The sequence below is a fragment of the Heliangelus exortis genome, chromosome 12, assembly GCF_036169615.1.
Source record: "Heliangelus exortis chromosome 12, bHelExo1.hap1, whole genome shotgun sequence".
In the NCBI taxonomy this organism is placed as follows: Eukaryota; Metazoa; Chordata; class Aves; order Apodiformes; family Trochilidae; genus Heliangelus; species Heliangelus exortis.
In genome coordinates, this window is record NC_092433.1 from 6752892 (window position 1) to 6768547 (window position 15656).

Consider the following 15656-nt stretch of genomic DNA (forward strand, 5'->3'; position numbering starts at 1 on the left):
CCTGCTAAAGCCCTGAAAAAGTCAAGGACGGATGAGGAGAGCAGAACGAGAGCATAGGTGTGAGTGATGAGCTATTCAACTGTGAAAACATCTGCAAAATGACAAAAAAATAAAAACAGTCCAGTGTGAGAAGAGGGGAGTTCCACAGTGGAGCAGATGTTCTGCTATTTGGTTGCCTTTCTTCTAACCTGCTTGTAATTTAAGAAGCAGACAAAGGAGAAGAAAAATCAGCATGGAATCCATCCTGCATCGGACCCACCAGGGCCTCTCTTCCAGCCTCAAGCAATTGTTTTTCACCTGTTGCACAAGGGAGTAAGTTAAAATCCACCATTGGATTTAATCACTTCTGCAAAAACATGATCCAAGATCTTAACTGCCCTGTGTCAGATGTGCCAGGCACCACCTGGGACACGGGTGAGACAATGCCTTCTCCAGGTGCTGGTTGTGCTGAGACCTCAACCTGCTCACTAGTCTGAGAATAGAGGTAAATTCCCACTACTCCAAATAACCTAGGAGCTCTTTGCTTGTCACCTGTAGACCACACACACCTCAGCAACAAGACTAGTACAGCCTACAACAGATACTTGCTGACTTTCAAAATGCTTAAACATTTTAAGACTAACCCAGCAGCACCAAAGACAGGAGAGATGCAAATCTTCCTAGTTAGTACTCAGACCACATGTTGGGCTGCTACACGTCTGGAAAACACAGGGGATCACAACCATTATCCACGCTTATGAATAAAATATTCCTTTTATTTTAGTAAAGTAACAAAGCTTATTTACAGATCCAATAACTGTACATTCCAATTGAAAAATAGATTGCGCTAAAAATCGTTAAAGCAAGTCACACACAGTCTGTTAGGAACACAAACAATCTCAAACCTCCTGACGCCTTCAGCTCCTGTCTTCTCTCAGAAAATCAGCTTGTTTTGCTCTGAATGATTTTCTGCTGATTCTCAAGACATTCCTTCAGCTTGTCTTCAGTGAGTGTCAGCCTCTGCTCCAGGATAGAAACCGTCTGCAAAACAAAACGAAAGCCGCTGCTGAGCTGCTCACAAAGACAAGCTTCATACTTTCCTCTCCAAGGGCAATAAAATGCTAAATTTACAGGAGTATTTTGATGCTGTAACTTCAGTATCAGCATTTTAGCAGGGTAGAGCCACACATGACTTCAGAGAGGAGCAACAGAAGCTGGCAGGCATGAAACTCTCCTTTTGGCACTCTGTGCTTTCAAATTGGGCTCTACATTTCCTTTCATGGACAGGTTCTGTGGGAGAACCACCAGAGACCAACAGAGGGTTTGAACAGTTTTTCCCAGTTGTAGCTTTGACTTTGGTTCTCTATTTCTGACTCTTCCTTCCCTTCCCTGAATGCTGCTATTTCACTGCAATTAAAACACACACAAATTGCTGGACAAGCACTATGACAAGCAAGGAAACTCTCCCATCATAAGGTACTGCAACACAAAAAGGAGAGAGACTGAAACCCAAAGTGGCAATATCTGCCTCAACATGATGTCTCAATTTTTTTGGGTAACCCAGCCACCCCACAAAGGATTGTTATATTTTTCTCCTTGAGCTGTAGTCATCATGTACAGGATGCACAGGAAGAACATTTTAACCACGTGGCAATAAAAGCCTCTGCTGAAAAGCCTTTTATTGATCTCTCCTTAGGAAATCAAGTGCCTTGGCTATGCAGAACTGCTTTCAGCTTCCAAAGACACCGGAACGGCTGATAATAGACAGTGATGATTTAATGTTTTAATATCCATAAACTTATCAGCAACAATCAATAGTTTCACATTTTGAGCACTTTTACTGCATAAATAACATCCTCTGCTAAAAACAAAGGATGTTCAGAACCTTGGACTTCAATAAAGTAATTCAAATAAACTTGGACACCGTTGTTTGTACAGAAGTTATACATAGAAAGCCTTTTAATAGTGCATTTCGTAAGCACATCTCCAAGTGCCTGACGAAAGAAAACAGGTCTCATTATCCCCATTTTATAGCTGGGGAAACGAAAGCACAAAGAGAGGAAATAGCTTGGCTAAAGCCACTTGAGTGGCTAGGAAAAGTCTCACATAAAAAGATCTGGTTAATGAGATGAACTGTTGTGGGGAGGGGAGGACAAAACAGAGGTAGTAAAACCAACACCAAACGCTATGGCAAAGCCACCGTGAAAGAGTGAGTACCAACAAAGTCAGAAAGGGCTGTGCATCAGAGCATTTACCATAAAGTGCCTTTTTTTTCCTCTTGAAACATAGTTCAAAGCTTATTTCTACTGCACATGTACTGCTGGCCTGTGACAAGGCAGCTCTAACTCTGCTGCCTAATGCAGCATTGCTGTGACTGTAGAAAGCTCCACCTGACAGGACAAACTTTGTGTTGCTTTAAACATTCCCCTGGGCTACAAGCACTAGCTTATTTTTTCTCCTCTTCTACTGCCATCTCTTTGAGGCACAAGAACTGCAGTACACAGAGAACCAGAAGAAAAGTTGTGGAACCAGCAGGTACCATCCCATGTGTCCTAGAGCCAGCAGGAGCCCTTCCATCTATTTAAAGGGGAGAGGATTTCATCTTTTTCATATCCAGCCATGCTGTTGCCTAGTGGCTGCCCTACAGAGGTCAGGAGTAAAGCTTCTCAGGGCAGAACACAGCAGGCTCAAGGTTTATCAAGGTTTATAACAAAGATCTTATCCTGCAAGCAACCAGACAGAGAATAAAAATCAGCAGGGATCCTGGCTTTTCCATTTTGAAAAGAAGAATAGTGTAACTCAAGACTCAATTAAAAATTGGGTGTAAAACACTGCATCCAATTTCCTTAAGAAAGATAATTCATGTCCTGGTGACACCACCCTACTAGCAGCAAATTTCCAGATTATTTGTGGTTCCTTCATCCCATGATTTACTGCCACCACAATCCTGCCAATACAAGTGTTGTTACACACAGCACCATAGAGCCTAAGTAAAGCAGATTCCAGTAAAAGTGTTGAATTAGTGAACAAGCTGCAAGGAAAATGTTTATTGGAATGGAAATGGCATGTAAGTATTAGCAGAAAACTTGTGGTGAGTATTTTTTGGAAACTAAAAGTGGAAAAGTAGCAGTCAGAAATTAAATCCAGGAAGCCCAAGGTAGGAACTGTTGACTACAGTCCATTTAGCCTCAAATATACGTTGCTTGAAATATACTGGGCACCTGACAGCCTAGGAAGGTAAGGGAAAGCACAAATTCTGCCCAGCTACTATTACTGCTCCACTGTAACTTACACATAAAACAAAAGTTCCTTTATGAGCAGCTGACAGTTTTACAATATTTCCACGTTGCTATTTATAAAGCAAGTCCTTATTGGTAGCCAAATTAAACTGTACCCATTCAACTCCTGCATGTTTTTGCTACTGCTTTTCAGAAGATAAGGAATCAACAAACAACCAGGCCAAGGAAGAAAACACCCTCAGCCAGATGCAGTGAGGGCTCCCTGGAGCCCATTCCAGACTTGAGCCCTTTCTCTGTGGCAGGAGCCTGGTTGTGTCCCTTTGGCTGTGTCAGGAGCACAGCTCATGTCTCCATTAGGCATCAGGAATGGCTCATCAGGCATGTTGGACCATTTGTTAAAGTCTTGGCTAAAAATTGGCAGAAGAATAACAGGATAGGTTTAAATGAGAAGAAAGATCATGTTTTTAATTTTGTTACAGGAACACAGAGAGCATTAGGAGGTAACTTTTCCTTAGCCACCACTGAACATCTCCCTGTCTGATTAAACAGCAGACAGCCCTAGGAAGCCCTAGCCTCAGGGTGGGGCTTTTGCAGGGGCCCTGGAGGGGCAATCAGTTCTGCCTCTTTTGAGGACTGTAGATAAGGGGAACCAGGTGCTAATTGAATACCAACAGAAACCAGTTCTACAACTGCCAGAGGAAACCTGAAAAGCAGAGTCCAGAGCAAGCAAGCAGAAGCCATCAGCAACCCTCGGGAGCAGTGGTGGGAAGCCCTGCCAGGACAGAAAGATCCATCTAGACAGATGGCTGCTCATTCACTAAAGGTAGTGAGTGCTTAACCAGGAACAAGCTTTTTAGCAGGGCCTGGGTTGACAGAACAAGGGATAATGGGGTTAAACTAAACGAGGATAGATTTAGACTAATTATAAGGAAGAAGTTTTTTACAATGAGGGTGGTGAAACACTGGAACAGGTTTCCCAGAGAGGTGGTAGATGCCCCAGTCCCTGGAAACATTCGAAGTTGGTTAGATGGGGCTTTGAGCATCATGATCTAGTTGAAAATGTCCCTGCTTATTAAAAGGCCCCTTCCAACGCAAACCATTTACAATTAACCTGGAGCTGAGGGTAAAGCAGGCAAGAGCAGGGGGCAGTGGAATAATGTGAGACTTCACTAAGGGAAGCAAGCAAGCACAGGGACTGTGCAGTATATGCCACTCACACTGCTTTGGATGGAGCACACATCATAGCACAGGAGACATAACACTGCTCTGTAATTGTGGGACCCCCAAAACATGCATTGCAAGCCATGCAAGCTGTTTTTCTGATCAGGCAGTAACAGCTTGGCTGAGCCTACAGCACACAAGAACTGCAAAGGAAATGGTGCTTGTGTCTACATGCAGGCAGAGCATTACACCTGCACTGCTGTTCCTGACATAACATAAAATCTGTCTCTCCATTGACCTCACAGGAGGCAGTAGTTTCCAAGCTTAACTTAAATGATTCGTCAAGTTTGCTCCACCACTTTTTCTAAAAATACATTAAAATAGATGATGCAGGGCACGAACATATCAAATAGTCCAAGAAAAAACTTAATTTCTACTTGTTCAGAATTTTCTTTCCCATTTCACATGTTAATTTACAAAGACAGCACTTTCTTTTCAACTTATCAAAATATGCACCTGCAAAAGAACAGACAACAAATGCCGAGGTTGTTTCCAAGCACTCAGTTTCCTCACTCCACTGTGCCAGTACAAGAGATTTAAGGATGCATTTCAGGAGGCCCAATGAAGACTACAGATGGGTCATGGCTTTGCAGAATGAGTCTTGTCAAATTTGACCTAGATGTGCACGACTTAAGACTTCTACTCTCTGTAAAGAGCAAGGCAAATATTGGTTTGTTTTCAAAGAAACAGAAGTGTAGCTATAGCTTCTCAGGGGCTACGTGGTTTTCATAAAAACTTTCATTTTAGAGCAGATTTCAGTCCTCAACACAAAGTACAGCACTGTGAACTGTGTCACAGGAACACTCCCTTAGCATCCAAAGGTCTCTCCTTGGCAAGTGCTAATGAGAGGGTTCAGGGGTACCTAAATACCTCTAGGACACCTGGATGTCAGACTGCTGCACAGCATTGAGGAGACTGTGAAGGTAAATTCTGCCTTGTCTTGCAAGAATGAAGTACAGCTGCCAACCTTCAAAATGCATCAGCTAAACTGATTTCTCTCTCAAGCAGAGACCCCAGCTGCTGTATGCAGATCACTAACATGGCACCTCCAGCACTCACCAAATGTTGTCCTGAACATACATGCAGTCCTACATGGAAACATAAATTAGCAATTTTCCAGGTGAATTAAGGTTGGGAGCCCTTTCTCTAAACTAATGAATGAAATAAAGTACCACAGGAAGGGTTTGCACCAGGGTAGCCCTACTTCTCAAAAAAACCCCAAACAACTAACCCCTTCCACCAACACTAGTTTAAAATACCAAACTTCAGGTGCCAGGTTTAAAGGCCCATGGGAGAATGTGTACAGCAAAAGTCCCTCTGAGATCTAAGCATGAACCTGCCTGGCAAGAAGCAGCCTGTCCTATTGTTCCAATTTTTTTCTCTGTCTTGCTCTCAGTCTCCCTTCAACCTCAGCAACTGGATTCCCTGAGACTCCAAGCCCACCCCTGCTGTCACTATGCCTGCTCACCTGCCTTCCTCATGCACAAGTTGTACCTTAACACAGTTTGGAGACAGGACCCAAACCAGCTACTGACATTCAGTACCTGTGAAGCATTTTCAGAAAAGGTAGCACTTTAGGCTAAGTGAGGAGGTAAGCCTCCTGTCTGAAAGTATGAAAGGTCCAAAGCCTCCTTCACAGTTATTAACACTTTATGTAGCACACACATGCATGCAAGGCTCTTTGCATGCCCTGACTAGCCTCACTCTGGTGGCCAAAGCCTTAATCTCAGAGATCAAATACACAATTAAGGCTTTTTTTCTTTTTTTAATGCAAAATGATTTCTAAAGAAATGATAGCTCCTCATCTGCTCAAACTGAAACAAGATCTGCCACCTCAGGCACATTTAAAATAAGTTCTGTAGCTCCTCACCATGTCACTTCCTTTGAACACAGACTTCAAGGTGAATTCTCACAAAGCCATTTGCATAGAGTATTTCCCACCAGGCTGATGTATGGATAGTGTATTGATTATTTTAGAATCAAGATGCTCATGTAGTGCTTTCATTTTGCCCCTCCATCTTTCTTTAATGCATCTTCATGAATTTTCCTGGGGTTTGTGGCCGCAAACTTCTGCATTTTTTACTATGGAACACTTAGCCCCAGTGTGGCCAGACAGGAACACACTGGGCAGTGCTTCTGTGCAGCCCTAAGTGAAGAAGTCCTACAAGCCCCTCAGCATCATCTTCACATGTTCATCCAGTGTCAAACCTAGTCCCAAATGTGCTTCTCATGGGAGATGAGGCAAAACATTCAGGCCCAGCGCAGTCACAGTCACAGTCAAGATGCTGTACACCAGTAGAAATTCAATTAGCAAACTGCCTAGGAAAAATTTAATTAAAAAGGTAAAGAAGCCAATAACCTAGACTTCTCATACTGCTGAAGTCATACTGTCCATATTACAAAGCATCAGCAGATGTCATCTGCTCCAATAGCCCCAAGAAAACACTCTCCAACCTCACTGCAACACGGGGAAAATAGGCAGTTCCTTTCTGTTGCATCACATGCATTAGGAACATGCACAGGTACCTGCAGGAGGTGCAGATGCTAGCACTAACCTGGCCTTGTCAGGACCCCTAAGCAGAGCTCCAGATCTGCTCATGAAGTCGTGTGAGTAGACAATACCTATGTCTGTTCTCTAGTGCAGGGCCCAAGAGCTCACAGTCCCACCAGCTGTCTTCAGCCTACAGTCAAACAGTAATCACAATACTTGAGGACTAAAGGCCTGTTTTACATTTAACAGCCCAAAGCACTAGAAGAGGGAAAGTTACAAAATTTGAAACTACTATTGCTCAGCTGTCCCCTCCTCCTGATTATCAGCTACCATCTCTCCTTCAGTCTGCTCGTACAATCCACTTTCTGCAGATGCTGGAATCACAGTTAAACTCAATTATAGGAGCAGGGCTGGTATACTGGATGAGTCTACTCAGTACAGTGACAATGAGCTGTACTGAGTACAGGGGACTGCTTGTAGAAAAATGATACAAAACTACCTGAAAATTCTAGCATCTACTTTGTCAGACCAAGGGAAAAAAAAAATCCTTCTTGCTTTGTAACTATGAAGTCATAAAAGCATTTTACTAAACCCGTAGCTTAGAGTAAATTCAATACTTCTCAGAAAAGAGGAGCAACTCATTCCTCACCAATACAAGCTCTGGAGACCACACCTCCAAAAAAAGTAGTAACAAAATCAATTTTACCCATTTTTGTTATAAGTACTGCGCACACAAACATTTTCAGTTTTAATTAAAAGCAACGCACATGTCCAAGCAACCCACATGTCCAAGTCTGCTTTTTAATGCTAAGGAATTTCATTAAAAAAAATTCTCCTCCCTCCCTGTGCAATCTTTTCTGGAGTTAAATAATCCTTTAATCTCACATGAGCTAGATTGTCCTTCAGTTCAGGCCTGGATTATTTTACGGATTTAGCGAGTCTTCTCCATTTCACTGTGTTGTTTTCTCCCAGCTTTAATACAAGATTAGTTTGGGGAAATATATAAAGCTGTTTCCTGTGGGTGGATTATCGCAGCTATTTATGAATTTTTATGCTAACCTGATTCTGAACTCTTCATTTGGAGCAGACATCTTCCTTCCCACATAAAACCAGCAGCTTTTGCCTCAGTGCCCACTGCCTACCAGTGCTGCAAATTAAAAAAGTGAACATGATAGCTGCATGTGCTTGAATTGAAGAGTATACAAACACTTGGAAGATGTCATTGCAAATGCAAGTTTTCCATGGCAGCCAAGACATTTACTGATAGATGATCATCTTCCAGAAGTGCAGTTCATCTGTAAGTGCAGAAAATGCATTCAAACTGAGCAAACTCTTAGTATCTGCTCCATTTTGGTTTCAGCCAGAACACACCTTTCTGTTCCAGGAAGCTATCAGAGAGATAAAATTACCTTGTTTTCCCTTTAAACTTCATTCTACCACAAAGGCACTGAGATACTGAGACCCAGTCTTCAATAAGAAAAATAATTGATAAATACTTTGCATTTTCTTCATTTTCACATCTCTTAAATGCCAGTAAAGAACAGGATTTTTAAACACTGAGACACTGACAACATCCTTGCAAAGGAAAGCAAAGAGCAAAGCCTCTGTTGCACACATTTATTACTCATCTTCCTCATTCCTTTTCCAGATTTGAATTGCCTGCATGAGGATATCTTTAAGTAATCCACAGCTACTGGAAAGAATTGGTTTATGTCAGGGTCTCAACTTTTCTCCATCCTTCAAGTCAGCAGAATGATTAAGCATGTGCTACTTCTCTGAAAAGGCAGTCAAACATTAACTTCTTTATTCACACTTGAAGTATGGCCAAATACAAACCATGTTTAGAAAAATACGAAGACCCTGTCAGGTCACATTAGACCACTCTCTTACAAATAAAACAAAAGATGTCCTGACATGAGTTCCAGTGAGGAGGAGGGAAGGAAGGTTTCATCAAATCAAAGAGCAGTTTAAATAAAGTTGCCAAAACCTTAAAGAATAAAATCATAGCACAAAGTCAACAGTATAAAAAACAAAGCTTTGTAAGTCTGAAGGAGGAACACCTATTCACTGTAATGGTTACTGCTAGGTTGGGTATACAACAGCCACTGCTTTCTTCTGATCCATCTTTCTCTAGTGAGAGCTGCAGTGCTTCACTGAGGGAGCAAATCTGCTCAAGTGGATCCTGCTGCATGGGGTACAACACCTCAGCACTTCTGTTTTCTGTTGGTGTCTGGCAGGAAGAGCCCTCTAAATAGGATAAAACCAACCCCACTGTCTCCAAGCACACGACACCCTACTTCATCTGGAAATCTGCTGTCAGAAGTGGGAAGGTACTGAAAATTGGTGAGCAGCAGACAATGCAGCTTCAAGTGTGCAGCTCAGAACAAAGCTATGCACTGGAAAGAGATGACACAGCCCTCAGCTGATGTCTTACTACTACCCTGTTCAGCAGAAATGGAAAGTATTTTCTCTCCTTCCCAATTTAACATGATAAAAAAGTTCAGCATGATATATTTTACAGTGCTAGTTAAGGGAAAAAATACTAGGAAAATAAATTAGGTTTGCATTTGCATAATTTCCCAAAGCAGTTTTTCACATATTTAAGCCCCTGTCCCCCTGCCCAGTACATTACATCATGTTGAAACAGCACTGGAAACTATGACGAGCACAAAGAGCACAGGAACTCAAGGCACCACAGTAGAAATGTATCCAGTCTCCCACAGAGCTAACAAATTATAAATTCCTGGAAAACCTCTGGATGGCAATGTCAATAGAGGGTTTCTGGAAATATCACAGGGAATCTGTTCTTTCCCTCCACCTGTAGGGCCCTGCCTATGCCCCTAATGTTTTCTTTGAACAAGCACTGCCCAGGAATGATGACAGAATTTATAACAGAGAACCAGGAGACTACCAGTATGTCCTCAGCCCTTCTTCAAGAAGGGAAAAATACTGACATCTGTTATGCATTATTTATGAAAGCATTTTGTTCTGTTTTTTGAAGTAGTGGTGTCCTCCTTTCACAGAATGAAGTCTGCAAGCCCCAAGTTGCCATGTAAAACACACAACGTTGGTTTGAATCTGCTGTGTGCAGGGAGCAGCACCCAGCTGTGCTTTGGCAGAAATGGGTAGGGCAGACAAGTGACCCAAGACCCCCCACTGCTGTGTCCATTTCCCTCTGATCTCTGCTAGCAGCCAGCACACCTGGGCTCCTTCCAGTCAGCATCCCACTGCACAGAAGAGGGGGAACAGTGGTTCTGCCTTCCCTTCTCTGTTACAAGCCACTGGCACTGGAAAACCCAGTATTTAGCTGTGTAAGCAGATGCACTCTGGAGTTACCTTCCACAGCTCTGTCTTGCTATCTCCTTGCATCCTTCCTCTTTGAGGAGCCTCCTCTCTTACTCTAGGGATGTGGACTTTTTCCATGCTCATTTGCATAAGTCTGTTTGGTGTTGGTTTGTTTCACCACTAAATACCAAAACCTTGGCATGAAAATGAAGAATTATGAAACCATTTCAACAATGTGTTGGGCTCATCTACTTGTACAAATGGATGAAAATAGTGCTTATACAAAATAACAACACACTGAGATTAGAACCAATGGGAAAAAAAGTACTTTAAGGATGGGAAAAAAGCCACAAAAAAGGTAAAATGGTGCTGAATGCGGAGTTAATTAAGGCAGCTTTTTGGTTTTACTACAATTGCAGTCCTATTTCCAATTTTACCCTATAACCTGCTAATTTATTCCTCCCCCACTGATCTCAATTTCTCTGTTAGGTTTAACACAACATTTGGAATTTTCTACTGTTACACAATATCTTTGAGAGATGTTCACATTGCTTATATCTAGTTTAAATCCCACACATACTGTTTACTGCAATGTTTGCCTCCTCTAAACACCTATGAAGTTGAAAAGGAGCCATTACAAATCCATCATCAGACGCGTGGATCTGATTTATGTTATGAAAGATAAAGATCACATTCCAACATTACTAAGGAGACGTCAAAACAGTAATAAAATATTTTCTGTATACACTGGGTTGCATTTTACTCACAGGGATGAGGGCCAGGATTTTTCCCCCCTCTCAGTGATCACTTTTTTAGAGACCACTGGAAAAAGTGTTTTCTTGTATTTCTTCCAATTTTAACCCTATGCTATTTCAGATGTTTTGTTGTCCTGTAATGTTTTTTAATTCCTAACTAGACCCTTCAGTCCCTCGATGGACCCTCCAACCCATCACCTAGCACTTTTTGACAAGTACTTCTTCTCAAGATCAGAGAACAACCTTAAACTAGCAATCAGTATGTTCAATTCCAAGAATTCAATGCCTGCTTCTTTTTGCCCAGAAACAGCACTCCAACTCACAGAGAAATTTTCATCTACTATCCCAAGCTTTCCCCCTGCTTCTCACATACCTCAAAAACACACAATGAAATCCAGCCCCCAGGCAATGATCAGAAATGGTATTTCTGAGCAGGAGCAATGAGCAGCTGCTTAGTTAAACAAAAGCCAGCTCTATCCCAAATTCTTCTTAAGTAAACACATCCTGTGATGGCTCACCATTTGTGGGGGGTACTGTTTAAGCATTGCTTAGTGACTCTCAGGAAGAACTGCATGTTAAGGCTTTAGCAAGGGATTAGTTGCTTGCTAACTATGGGTGAGAGGCATGTTTTGGAGATGAGGCATTGAAGGGCACAGACTTGTTGATGGGAGGAGAACACAGCACAAATTGAACTGTGTAGGTGAATGCTGGGTGGGGGAAAAGAGAGGGATCTGGACAGAATTTATCTATAGACTGCAGTATAATGGGAGAGGGAATAGGTTATTCACCAAAACAGTCCTACTGCCAACCACTCCTTCAGGCATTACCTTAGATAAACTTTGGCTAATAGCACAGGGTACCAGAGCTGGCTCAAGCAGCACTCAGCTACACTGAAGCAGAAGGGAGCCTGAGGAAGAGTAGGGCCTAAACTGGAAGTCAGTGCAAGGGAACTGATAAGAGACAAGCTGACAAGGAGAGGAAGACAGATGTCTCTAAAAACTGTTAAAAACAAAAAAGAGGTTTTTAACAAACCATACATTTTATGAAACTATCACAAAATATTCTCAATACTTTCAGATACCTTCTTCGTTATAAAACTAAAGTGTAAGTCATACCTGAGTCAGAACATCCAGCTGTCCCATAATATGCTCCAAGGTATTTGCAAGACTGGTTTCCTCCTCCTGCTGTTCATGGTTCCTACCAGAATCCTGAGGTTTTGTTTTCTTAAGATGACCACCACAACCCATTTCTGATTGCTAGAAAAATAAACAGACATAATCTGCTATTGAGATACAAACAATAGGAGAAGAATTTCTGTTTCATGGAAAGTAAAGAACATTCTATGTTGGGACAGTCTATGCTATTAAAAACAGGCAAAGGAGAACAGAAGTGGTTTGCTCTTGTCTCCCATCTGGAAAAAGAAAAGCTGCTGCAAACTTGTATGTCTTACCCAGGTGAAGGGGTTTTTTGTTGTTTTCTACAGGGAGGGTTAGTGGTGGTTTGGGTGTGTTTTTGTTTGTTTTTAAAGCTTCATCAGGAAAGGTAAAACTTTGACAACAATCTTGAAGCAATCCTGCACGGTTCAAGTTTTATATGTGCCAAGAGCTTTGGCACACTCATGTGGTGCACGGGCATAGACTGTGCAGGTAAACGAAGATTTACTGGAGTCACATGGAAGCACTACACTCAAAATTTAAGAATTAAGTAAGCCTCCCTGAGAGAAGTCCAGTTATTTCATTCCAACACAAGTAAAAAAGCTTCTTTCCATGTTTGAAAGTTGTAAGAAGGCAAGGAGGCTGTACTGCAGTTAAGTTAAGCAGAAGCAAGATCATAGAATCATAGAATTGGCTGGGTTGGAAGGGACCTCAGAGATCATCAAGTCCAACCCTTGATGTTCCAATATGCATTAAACCAGACAGTTTTAATTTAGTAATTTTAATTTTGTTTGTATCTCAAACTGGTTTTCCCTCCTCAATGAGGTTAGGAACATGTTTCCTTTGAAGTTTCAACTGTTTAAGTTATGCAAGCTTGAATATTTCATTCAGAGTACATTAAGTTTCAAAAGCACAAATAGATCTCTACTGGAGAACTTATTCTTCTTTCCTTTTCTTTCAAAATGTTATCTTCCTTCTAGAACAAACAATATTTGCATTGTTTATCTGCATTACTAGCAGCAGAAGCAGCTCAGAGAAGTTTAACTAACTAAACAAGGTAGCCAATTGATTAAGCAACTGCAGACTGAAGTTTCTCAATTTACACTCACAGACAAGATTTGAATCTAACGCCAAGATCACAGCACTCAAAACTTCTCAATGGCTCAATGCCTGGTGCAGCTCCATCCCATGCACTTATTACTCACATGACTGAAGTTTGCAAATCAACAAAGCAGCAAAGAATTCTGATGGACTGAAAAATGGTCTCTAGAAGTTCTCCCACTCAAACTTTTGCTAGGCAAGAAATGAAGAGTTGCTTCCATCTCTTCACTCAGCAGCACTACTATGAATGCATCTCTCATCAGCACTCCATTGCTTTACCTGCTCATCACTACATTTGATGCCAGGTGTTGCAGGCATGCAGCTAGGCTGCAACAAGACTTCAAACCAGCTCACATAACTCTAGGCAGAAAAATGTTCATTATGAAGCTCTATATACACACAGACATGTATGTGTATACATAGAAAAATGCATATTTAAAAAATAAATATATATAAAAGAACTTGTGCTACTGGGAGTCACTGACTTCTGCCATGGAAAGGCTCCAGCCCACCAGTTAGACTGAATAAGCAGTGCAAAAATCAGAAACTCAACTACATAGAGAGCTGGGGAAGAAAGAAAAGCAAAAAAAAGGAGAGGCCACAGCAGTAATAAACTTTGAGAGGAGAAAACTTGTTGCTGTCCACTACCTGCTACGAGGGGCCAATTGTTCTTCCAGACCCTGCCAGCCAAATCATCCCCAAACAGCCAAGTGTCACGAGACCAGTTTTGCCTATGAAGCAGGAAAGGATGGGAAAAGTTTAAAGGATAAATATAATGACTGCTCTACAGGGATCACTGGGCTGCACCAAAGGCTGGGCATACAGCTGGGTATCAGGTGGTACCAGCCACGCCAGCCCCTGCTAATTTGCTTCCTCCCACTTGCTTGAATAATTAAGATTATCTACAGGCCCTAGGCCAGCACAGCCCACACTCCAGGTCACATTGCACAGCTTCAGCATGGGAACCACACTCAAGATGCTCCTGGCCTGCAGGTAGCCCAAGAGCCACATGTTGGTCTTCAATGCACTGATTTAATCAGCTAAAATATGTTCTTGCAGAGATGAGAGAAAGCCAGCCTTACAAAGCTATTTGCTGTTTAAAAGTGAAAACAAAAAACCCAAACCACTGCTTTTTCAATGAATAATTAGCATTAAAAGCATGTTTTCTTCTTATTTTAAGGCTGACTATCCTAGTTTGATGATGTAACTTTAGGCCAGTCAATTGTGGCACAGCAGAAACTTGAGTGAGCTAACACTGCATACAACCTGCACTTAAAAACCCCAAACGATGATGAGCTATCCACTTCAAAACCCATTAGAACAAGCTGACTCACAGAAGCAGAGAAATGACTGTATTAACATATTTTCTCTCTCTACAGCATATGTCAGACAGCTTTTCATAAGAAGCTGCTGGGTTGAACTCGGTGTTGATATTCTCTTTGCTACTGCCTACAAAGTTTAAGTATAAATTATTCCTGGAATACCTGCAAGGGCAATACAGCACATATGTTCCCACACCCAATGCTTTAGGGGTCAGATGGTCCCACACGATGTCAAGTTGAAGCCAGAGGCAGCAGCATCTGTTTGTCACTGATGCTACATTCTGTTGATCAGCTCACAGGCTGTGTACCACCCCCATGAAAAGCCAAGCAAGCCACCTCCACAGAGCCTATGCTGGCTCCTGAAGCACTCTGAATGGTGGCACTATTCCCAAGAACAGAAGTATATCTGCATTTAAAACCAGAAGCATGACAATATGGCACCAGCCCATCATCAACAAGAAGATGACCTGTGCCTTCAGCAATGAGGTTCTGACTTAGTTCATCTATTTAAACTCAGGACACAACCAAGCCAGCAAATAAAAAAAATATGTCAATGTGTCATGGAGTGTGACTTCCAAAAGGGACGCTTTCAACTCAGCAAGGTCTTTGAAGATGGAGTTCAGTTCAGGAACGAGCACATCCTACCTAGCCTGCCCTGCCACAGCAGGTGCAAAACCAAGTATCCAACACCCACACCTACAGACAGCACTTTGAATTGCTGCCCACAAACAGGCAAGCAGAGAAACTGAAGTCAGGTTGCTTTACCTTCTTACTCATCCCACCTGCTCCACTGGCACCCAGCTGCAGTCTCAACTGTGGCACCTGCCCAAGTAGGCATCTCAAGCAGGGGCCTCGTACACAGCATTCAGCAAGGGTTAAACCTGAATTCACCCCAGGCAGGAATGTCCAGTGTGAGGTGGAACTCAATAAAAAGATCTGCTAGACACATGGAAATACTGCAAGCTGTAAATGCAGCCTGTGATGTACAGAACAGCAGGACAACAGCAAAGGATTGGCTGACACCAACCTGACCAAGGTGGGCATGCATACTGCTGCATTGCACAAAGGTACTCACAGCACTTCCAAATTCACAGGTTGGAGAATTGCAG

The 15656-nt window shown here is 42.2% G+C and overlaps 1 protein-coding gene across 1 annotated transcript in view; it reads right to left on the reverse strand.

Annotated features, from left to right (window-relative positions):
- Positions 1-734: 734 nt before the first annotated feature.
- POC1A (POC1 centriolar protein A) overlaps positions 735-15656 on the reverse strand; it is a 51873-nt gene continuing 36951 nt past the window's right edge. Inside the window, exons 10-11 of the mRNA XM_071755715.1 lie at positions 12086-12226; positions 735-1020 (exon numbers count right to left, since the gene is read on the reverse strand). Coding sequence (XP_071611816.1) covers positions 922-1020; positions 12086-12226 — 240 coding nt within the window. The 3' untranslated portion in view covers positions 735-921. The remainder of the gene's footprint in view (positions 1021-12085; positions 12227-15656) is intronic.